We start from the raw sequence: 10,088 nt of genomic DNA on the forward strand, positions 1-10,088 counted from the left end.
TTCTCTCATCTCTATTGAGATCTAGAGTAGAGTGCAGAATCTATGTGCATCATGACATTTTAAACAAGGTCTTAATACCTCAGGGTAGTGACCGAGGCAGAGTTTATTACAGGGGAGGGAAAACTGCTGGAAGCCTATAGTAATCCCTGGAAAAATATTTTGTCTTTTACAGGGTACTTCCTTTTCAGAATGTCACTGACTTATACTCCTGTTAGCATCCAGAAAATATGCTGTGCTCCCAGGGACAATCAGAAGCAAAAACATACTTAGTCCTGCCCTTAAGAGTTACGCTGATTTGCCAGTATGACAGAGGATGAAGTTATGAAGCCTGCCCAGATTGTAGGTACAACAAATTAGTTCATCAGGAATGAGCAGAGAACTTCCCTGTGTGTCTCTGATCCAACAATTATCTTTCAGCAAACTGTTTATCCTGTGGGGTTCTAGTATTTACTTTCAGTAAGCCTGAATGTGAAGAGATGCAAATCATGTCCCTCGCTAACAGGTGGCACAGCTTGAGCTCTCATGAATTTCTGGCAAAAGCAAGTTATTTCAATACTCTACTGCCAGCTCCTCGGTTTTTTGTTTTTTTTTTTTCATGGGAACAAACAGCTTGAGGAATGCCAGATGACAGACAACTGGGACAAATGCACCCTAGACTTGTCAGGTCTTTTTAGGTGGCAATCAGCATTCTGAGTAGGTGCCAGAAAGGCCAGACAAGCAGCATGGAAAGCAAGTGTAACATTCTCATCAGTTCATCCTGTTTAGGGAGACAGCCAAACAGTGTGCCAGCAGAAGCTGCTGAGTGGTTTCAGGAATGAGACATTATCACAGCCTAGATTAAACAGGCACATGAATCACCAATTATGGAGTTTTATGAGACAATTAGCCACAATTGTTTAAACAAAATAAAAAAGCACTTCCTTAAAACTGACTTTCCAAAAGAAAAAGAAAAATCAAGCTTGCTTACGATACCCTTCTTGTAACTGACACTTAAAAAGGTGGCTTGTGCGGTGCCTTGGATCAATCTATCCAGATCAACAGCTTTGTTGATTTTCAGTTGAAGCAAGAGGAGAGTCAAATTACTAACAAAGCTCATGCCTGCCTCATAACACGTGGTACACAGGGCTTTAAAAAAAAAAAACAAAACAACAATTCACAAAACTACTGAACTTTATTCATGTTTGAAGATTCCCTTCATTCATTTGGCACTATATTGGTTCCCTAGCCACTTGTAGGTTTGACTAAGGGCTTCTTTACCCTCACTTCTGACCAATTTCTTTTCTTCTCTTTACAACGGTCTTTGCAATCACTTTGGAAAGTTCGTCAGTTCTTCGCTTTTACTTGCCACAAATTGAGCTTACATTGGGGATGGGGATGGAAGGGTCAGTGGTATACATAAAAGTATGTCAGCTCTGCAAGACACTCAGTGATCTAGACAGCACAATATAAATCCATCCTAATACTGCTCGATTCCATCATTTGGCATTAATAATCAAACCAAGCTTTTAAAACAGACTGCAATAGCGTGAGGTTCTCTCAGATCTCACACCACAACACGCTTGGTTTGTGGAGATGAGGTTAAACTGCTGGTTTATTCCCTTTATGGAAGAGACTCTTGGGATGCAGTGAAGGATTTGACTCCCAGGATTTGCCAGAGTGGTTGAACTTGACTTGTATCCAACTATGAACCAGTGATCCTGCAGGGTCATTTCAATTTACAATATTATAGAAAACTATATACATTAAGCATCTGTTGCCTGCTGACATGCTTTCCAAGCAACTTCAAGAGTCTGTAAATCCAGAAAACTAGCTCCTCTGGAAGTTACAATTCAGCTGTGTCCTATAAGCACACTTTTGCTGTTCTTGTCCTCTTACTGTTGAAACACTCACTACTACACTGTCAAGTGTGGTGCCTTGCCATCACATTTAACAGACCTCCATCCACATAGGGAAACTTTTGTCCATCTATCTTAAAAGCTGGAAGGAAGCAGAAGAACATCACTCACCAACAAGCATGACCACAGCTTCCTCTGCCTTAATACTAAAACAATATGCAAGGGCATTACCCTGCCTCAGGACATCAGCTAACACAAACTCCAGTTGGTGAGGATTCCTGGCAACTCTTCCAGCAAATTCCTTTAAACCTATGCTGTATTTAAAACCCTTTGCTCCAAAAAGACATATGGCTTTCATTGACACCTGAAGCACTGTAAATCCAACTTCTGCCAGAGCCAGCAGATCCCCTTGCTACCTGCCTTGAATAAATCTGTATTATCTCCACTAAAGCCAAAATACCCAAGCTTTCACCATCCATAACTACTCCGCCTGCTGCACAGAAACCTTGGAGAACCAAAAGAGAGTTATCAGACTTGTCTAGGTGTAAATAAGATAGACAACTTAAGTAGCCAAGGAGGAGCAAGGAGGTGCCAGGCTGCTATAAACACAGGAAAAGACATGTTTAATTCAAATATTTTAAGTTTTCTTAGAATATAGTAAATTTCTGCTATTTATGCCTGCAAGTAAAAGCCTTGAAATAGCACACATGTTCCCTTCAAGACACAAAACAGACAATACACAAATACAGCAAGACATGTCTCATAAGAGACTTACTCATTTCCAAGTGTTTTCAAGATTGACTTTCTGCTGCCCTCCCTCTCCTCTGTTGCTGTTTTTGAAACATAGTAAGGGCAGGAAAAAATTGTGCCTACTAGGTGATATACAGAGCTGTGCAAAGAAGCTCTACTAGATTCCTGTTACTTCCTCCCAGTGCCAGTTCACAATCTGTCCGCTGACTCGTCTGAGCTAAACAGAAACCCAGAATACTCTTAGTGCACAAGTGCAGTAAGTCCCTTTGCATACACCAAGCAGGAGGGAGAACTGAGTGAAATTCCTCTCAATCTGTGAGAGTAATATCCACTCTACCCAAGAAAGGTCTGTTACCACAATCACAAACCCCATAACATCACTGATAAAAACAACATTCTCTCAGCTTTTAACCTTGATCAATGTTTTACAAGCTTCAGGTGAACCAAAGTTATTTCAACTATTTCACAATTCTCCTGACTTATATTATTTCAGAGAATTAAATTCATGTTTTAAAGACAGTCTTTCCACTACAAACTTATTTCCAAAAATTCTATGCATTTAAATACCACACTTCAACTTCCAGACCAAGAAAAGTAATTACCAACAGGTAATCAGGTACATAAAAACCTCGAGCAAAGATAGGTTAAAACCTGCTGTCAACTAACTTTGGAGACTCAGATTTAGGAATTTATTTAATAGACCTTACCGGGTGAGAATAGGGACCATGTCTTGCCCACTGCCATGTTCTTTCTCCCATTGCTCAAGCAAAGCAGTGAGTTCAGCCTTGGAGTCCACATGTCCAGATCCTGAAGTCATGGCTTAGCCTAAGGCAGAGAGAACAAGAAGAAAAAAAAGACAAGTTTTGCTGTATTTATTGAAATAATTCAAATCAAAGATTATGAGTCATTTGGAAGAGGCAAGTAAACAGCAACAAGGAGTGAAAACCAGAAGATTAAGTGACACAATACTTCAGAACTTCACTTTCAAAGCTGGAAGTTTCTTTTTGGTCCTTTGCCTGAAGAATAAAGTACATGTGCACACTCTGCACACAAGTCTTGACTGGTATCTGACAGCCCTGACCGTGATGGGAAGTATGCACATCTAACCACAGCTGAAGTTGGTACTGAAGCTTTTTAAAACTCTACCGCAATTCTATGAGCAGACCTGAGTTAGTCCTTTGCTGCTGCAAAGGGATTTAGTCGAGAAACAAGAAAGCCATGGCAGCAAGATTACAATCAGTATCATCATTCCAGTTTAACACCCTCCAGACAGCAGTGTAAGTGCCAAGAATCATTAGCTTGACACTGCCAAGGAGGCAGAAGGTAGTGGCACTGAGCAGCTACGGGCAGCAGAAAGAGCACCAAGAGAATGGTAGTTGGGAAACAGAGCAGGTCATTGCATCAGGACTTGCTCAGGGTTTCCAAGAACGGGTGGCTCTAGTAAGAAGGAAGAATGATCACAGAAGGGTTTGAGCACTGGAGCAATTCTGGATTATCAGCCTTTACTTGCAAGACAGCAACTGACAAGGTTTATCTTCACATCTTTAAAAGTGAGAAACCTTTACAGTACTGACTTGTTAAGGTACCATTTAATGAAAGGAACTATCACTCTAGATTCTGTTTAAGCCTCTAAATTTCAAGGTGTCCATTTCTGTCAATCTGATTAACATCTACTAAAATAAACAGAATGAACAAGAACAAAATCTCTCTCCAAACACTGCTGTGCCCCTAGTTTTCAATATAGCAGACTATGATCACTGAGAACAGTTGTAATTTCTGGAAGGAGGAACACCCAATCACAATTTATAAATCGATCTTGTATTTGGGGCAGGGGGGCATTAGAAATCAAAGCAAAAGACATTTCTTCACATCCAAAAATGCAGAAGAATTTCCAGCATGACATTGGCCACAACACATCCAATACCCATCTGGCACAAGATTAAATATCTATTTGCCACAACTGACCCAGAAAAAGAACTTTCCAAACCAATGCTAAATGCAGGTATATTTAAGACAATGACATACACATCACCTCCCAAAACACATATTCAGCAGTCAAATGACAGGCTATAAAGAGCCATAGGTCAACACAGATTACATAAGCTTTTATGGCCCAAGTTAATTCTGAGAAGCACTGCCATGTTTAACCTCCAATTAGTTTAAAACCTCTTCTCACTCAGGGAATGGATGAGCAACCCTACAGCTCTACCTCCTGTCTCATAGGTGCTTCTGAATTTAATCTGTTGTGACTGGTTAGTTAAACAGGGAGACAAGAAGTGAAGATCACTTGGCTGAAGATGAAACTGCCAGAAACTGCACAAAAATCATCACCCAAAACCTACAGAAAAGTAAAACTGTGACTACAAGACATCCAGTCTGAAGAACACCATTTTGGTAAGTACTATATGAAGTAGAGCATATGCTAAAAAAAAAAACCACACCTACCTAAGCACAAAGAAAGATGATGTTTTCTAAATGACAAGTAATTATGATTTTTATCTAGAACATCAATTATTCATTCATAACAGAATTAGACTGGGAAATTTCATGCAAATGCATAAATCGCTTTGGAAAAAACACTACCTAAAATCAGGCAACAAGGCATAATGAAATTGTACACACAACCCTAAAGCCTTTGAAAAGGAAAACCATTCCCAGCTCCTAAAGCTCCATTTCCTTTTTCATTGACTGAAGACACTTGCCAGCAGCACTTCTGTGCTTTTAAATACCACAGATAAACATTCAGACAAACCAACTCCCAGCCCCAGAACACAAGTGTTGTAACAGTATGTGCATCCAACCATGTCAGACATTTCCACCTTCAATTGATACCTAAGGGACACAGAACAAAGCACCTTGAGAATCCATAGCTGGTAGAAGGCCTGTGCAGGCTTCCTCAACAATCCTTAATTATTCCAGCCACCAAATAAAAAAGGTCAAGCAATATCTGCAACAGGTCAACAAAGTTCCAGTCAGGAAGTCCACAGGAACTGCTGGTATTGCCCTCTGGGACACCTCACTTAAAGCACGTTATGGGTCTAAATAACTGGTGCCAACACACAACTACTTTCCTTATGTTTTAACTTCATTTCAGACAAGAATGTCACCCTTTCTATATGTACACAGCAATAAAAGGTCTTGCCAAAGCATCTCATCTGTTCCAAAGTTTTATCCCTCAAATGAATCTGACTATTCTAGATGGTACTGCAAAGAGCAGCAACAACAAAAACTACCTTAGAAAGCATCAGCTTCCACAGTTCTCATATTAACACATTAGCAGTAAAACACTTAAGGACAGACTATTATAGCAGGTGAATTACTTCTTAAACATAAAACTCAAAGCAATTCCTACTACACTCCCTTTCTTTACAAGAATTCCATATTAAATCAAAGTGAAGAGTCTGCCAAAAGGACAAGGTGGTATGATCTGAAATGTCCCTGTCAGAAATACACACAATCTGCTGGAGAGGAAGGCCTATGAGAGGAATTCTCACTATTCCCTTGGACAAGCTGGTGAACAAATTCAATCTTAAATTGCACTCCAGCAACCAGCAGAAGAGGAAGCACCTATCTCATTGTGGATTTAAATCCATAATGGCTTTTAATTTTTCTTTAGTAAGTTTTGAAAATCATGGCCTGCTACAGATTTCAGTTAGAATATCAAACAGGCAAAGGAATGGAATTTTCTTTTCCAAGCATCATTGTCAAGAATACCGTATTTAGAATTGATACTAACAAAACATAAAGCATGCACCTAAAGGATTTTACTCTGAAAGACTCATATTTACAATCTTAACTACCACTCACTGTGAACCCTCCCAATGAAAACCCACATAGGCATGCTCTACCACCCAGTGCTGCACACAGAACTGCTTTAATATTAAACACTACTGCATGTTCCAGTATCACGGCAAAGAGTTTATGAGCATTTTTCTGAGTTACCCATATACATCCGACAGAAAAGAGAAAGCCAAAGCAGTATGCAGACACCAATGCCTAGAAGTACTCACACTTGTGAAATCTCAGGCACCTTAATGCTTGAGTCACCCGAGTCAGACACTTTTGAACAACAAAGAAATATGAGTCCCCCTGAGCCCCAACTGAAGCCCTCAATATGCACGTGTAAGGTTCGAGCAGCCCAGTTTCACCCCTTTGAACATCACACCAACTGCAAAACTACTACAAGCAGGTGTGTTTGTGGAAAATATTATGAGGTTCCAAACACACTGACTCCAACAGATACATATTTTAAAGTGTGAAATTTCTAAGGTGAAAATAAATCTGTTGATAAAGTCTGAAAAACAACAATTTGGCTACCTGGGAAACAAGGGAGACATCCATACCTTGGCAATTTAAATGGAAAATTAAAGAGCCACATCACAAAAACAAAAATCATACATTGGGAAAAAATAATAATCCACTGGAACCAACTTCATAGAAAAATCGCAATTCAAATTCAGATGTGAAAACAATTACAAAAGGATCTACACATCCACATATTTAGAACCCATACAGATTTTGTAACTACAGTTGGACCTACCTTAATCAAGTTTAACATTGTTCCTAAACTTGACTCTAAGGATGGCTGAGGAGACAATGTATATGAGAAGTAATGTAACAAGGTAACATTATAAGGGAAAAATCAGTAACTCATGAATTGGAATCCCGTGGAGTATATAGCAAGCTGAGAAATCTCTCCCTATGGTCTTCCACATATACGTTTTAACACCAAGAATTCCATATTAAATAAAAAAATAAAAACATCTCCCTCTCATCACAATTATTTTTCAAATGGATGAGATACCAGGCAGCTATTTGCCTAAGCCTACTCAGTCTGAAATAAGCATACCAAAGTTAATGCTGAAGCATAACGGACTGTTAACACTGAAGCTCACTTGTAGAAGAATGCCACCAACCAGCAACACCTTCACAATCTACGGAGAACAGAATTGTGTTTTGCTATCAAACGTGAGTGAAGCTCTGAGGGAAGCTGTCGTTTGTTCAAGTTCCCATTTTAACCTCTAACAGAACTCCAATTTGAGTGTTACTACGGAACTAATTCCTAACGTTCCTCTAAATATTCGTTTGAAAATTCACCATCTTTCCACAGTTAAACTATTTCTAAGGCAAGGGGAAAAACGTTTCCCGGAATTTCTGCTTTTATGAAACAAACCTGGAACTACGTACTGATATATCAGGACAAGCCTAAAAAACAGCAACAAAATTCCGCTATCTACAAAGGAAGGTAAGAACACAAAGCTCGGTTTCAATGCGAATTTCTCTTTACACGGCTGGGAAGCGCAACAAGAGGGCCCCTCCTTCCCGGAGGAGCACCGGGGCCGGCTCTAAACAGGAAAGCTGCAGTTAATGACAGCTCTAACTACTCTTCAGGGTCTAAGCCGGCAACACGCCCCCAGCGTGCCGGCGCTCGTCGTGGCGAGCCTTGCGGGAGCAGAGCGTTCGCTGGGCCCCGACCGCCGGTACTGCCCGTTCCAACCGAAGGTTTAAAGGTTAGTATGGGGGGAGAGCGTCCCCCAAGCTGGAAAGCCTAGCTTCCCCTCCCGAGCAGGCCCGGCCGAGCGGCACTCCGCAGGCCCCGGCGCAAGAGGAAAAGCCCCGGAGGAGGGGGCGGGCTGGCCGGCCGGTGCGGACCGAGGCGGGCGGGGCCGGCGCGGTGCGGGCCCGCCCCCCGCCGGCAGCCTGACAGGCCGAGGGGGAACGAGAGGAGGAGAGGCGAGGCACAGAGACCCGCCAGGCCCTCGCCGCCCACCACCCCTTAGCCCCGTGGCGCTTCCGAGGGCGCCCCCTAGCGCGGGGGCGGGGCGCGCAGCCCAACTCGCTCCCCACCAGCGGCTCCCTCGGGCCTGAGGAGATTCCCTCCACCCTGCCCGGCGTGGAGGCCGCGGCCGCCAACCGGCCCGGCCCAGAGGGAAGCGCGGCGGCAGCACGACGCGGCCCCCACCCCTGTCCAGCGCCTCATACCTGCCCAATGCCCTACTGGGTCGCCGCCGCTGCCCCCGGCCCCTGCGCTCGGCCCCGCACACCCCGCGGCGGCCGCGATTGCTATGGCGGGCACACACTTTGCGCGTCACCACGCTGGGGGCCGCGTCACTGCACGCGAGGCGGCAGCGCGAGCGGCAGGGAGAGAAGGGAAGGAGGCGGTTTCGAGGGCCTCGCGCGAGGCTTCCCGGGTAATGGAGTTCGCACGAGGAGGGCCCTTTGCGCATGCGCCCGCCGAGAAACGGCGCCGCGGAGAACGATAGGAGTTGTAGGTCGCGGGAAGCGCCTCCCTTGCGCACCCTAAGCCCACTCCAGCCCGGCCTTCTGCTGTTGTGGACGGCCGTAGGCGAACGGGCGTTTTCCTGAGAGAAAGGGGAGGCTGTTTACTCTGCTTTCTTAAGGCTGGCATTGAGGGGTTACCGAGCAGCAGCTGCCAGCCCTGATACCCGTGTGTGTGCCCTGATAGCACTATAACGATGGGCACACCGCCATCCCGTCCTCCAGCCCCAAAGGGCATGGCAGGGACCGTCACTAGCTCTGACTTTTTCTTCCTTTCTCACTTCAGTGTTCACTTGTGCGTTGTGCACCTGCTCAACTTTACCTCTAGGTAGACGGTGAGATGGTTCAGTCAGATGGCAGCTTGAAGAAGAGCTGAACTGAGGAGTACGCCTGCCTTTGCTTCCTCACACGTGTGGTTTCTCCTCATCTTAGCTGCAAGACAAGAATATCATCCTATTCCTTCTCAGTTAAACAGTGGCTTTTTTTGACAGTAGATGTCAAACCCCACAGCAGTGCTGAAACTATGCACTGGGCCATGCCTAACAGCAAAAAGCAGTGACTGGACTGAAGCATTTCTCAGTCTCTCCTGGGCCTCTAGCACAAGATCCTCTTCCCACAGCCTCACCCTTCCTCCTGGATGCCAGAGATCATCCTCTTCCCAGTTCTCTCCTCTAAAATCCTCCAGGAGAACTTATGTATATGCATGCAATGAGGGAGAGTCTGCATGTAGAGAAATGCTCAGCATTTTGTAGCCCCATCCCTGTTTGCTTTCTGCATGCAAAATCTTCCATTCCTCAGGGATATCCTCAGGGATATTTTTCCTTGTCTGTTGGCTCCATGGTGGGAGGAGCCCAGTTCTTCAGGCAGCACTGTGTGCTTTTACAATAGTAATAAGTTGTTGTTCTGCACTGTCCCTGGAGTATTAAGATACCCATGGAGAAGATCTATGCAATTTCAGCAAGGTTACCATTTGTGAGAGGGAGGAAGGGTACACTTCTCACCCATGCCCTCATGTCTGGTTACGTGATCAAAGCTAACAGACCTCCAGGGAAGAGCAGCACAGGCACAGTGGAACTTTCACACGCTGCAAGGCATCTAGCAGCCTTTAGGCCAGCCTCAAGGATGCTCAGGATGAGGCTGCAGAGGTCAGTACTCCCATCTCATCACTTAAGTTCAAAGGACTAAGGCAAAATTAAGGTTTCCAGTTCCTGCCACATCTGTGTG

At 44.0% G+C, this 10,088-nt stretch overlaps 1 protein-coding gene across 1 annotated transcript in view; it reads right to left on the bottom strand.

Annotated features, from left to right (window-relative positions):
• Positions 1–8,603, bottom strand: part of DCAF1 (DDB1 and CUL4 associated factor 1) — a 49,574-nt gene extending 40,971 nt beyond the window's left edge. The window contains exons 1-2 of the mRNA XM_054387164.1: positions 8,568–8,603; positions 3,293–3,410 (exon numbers count right to left, since the gene is read on the bottom strand). Of these exons, the coding sequence (XP_054243139.1) occupies positions 3,293–3,402 (110 nt within the window). The 5' untranslated portion in view covers positions 3,403–3,410; positions 8,568–8,603. The remainder of the gene's footprint in view (positions 1–3,292; positions 3,411–8,567) is intronic.
• Between the last annotated feature and the right edge of the window lie 1,485 nt (positions 8,604–10,088).

This window comes from Indicator indicator, chromosome 15, assembly GCF_027791375.1.
Source record: "Indicator indicator isolate 239-I01 chromosome 15, UM_Iind_1.1, whole genome shotgun sequence".
Taxonomy (NCBI): Eukaryota; Metazoa; Chordata; class Aves; order Piciformes; family Indicatoridae; genus Indicator; species Indicator indicator.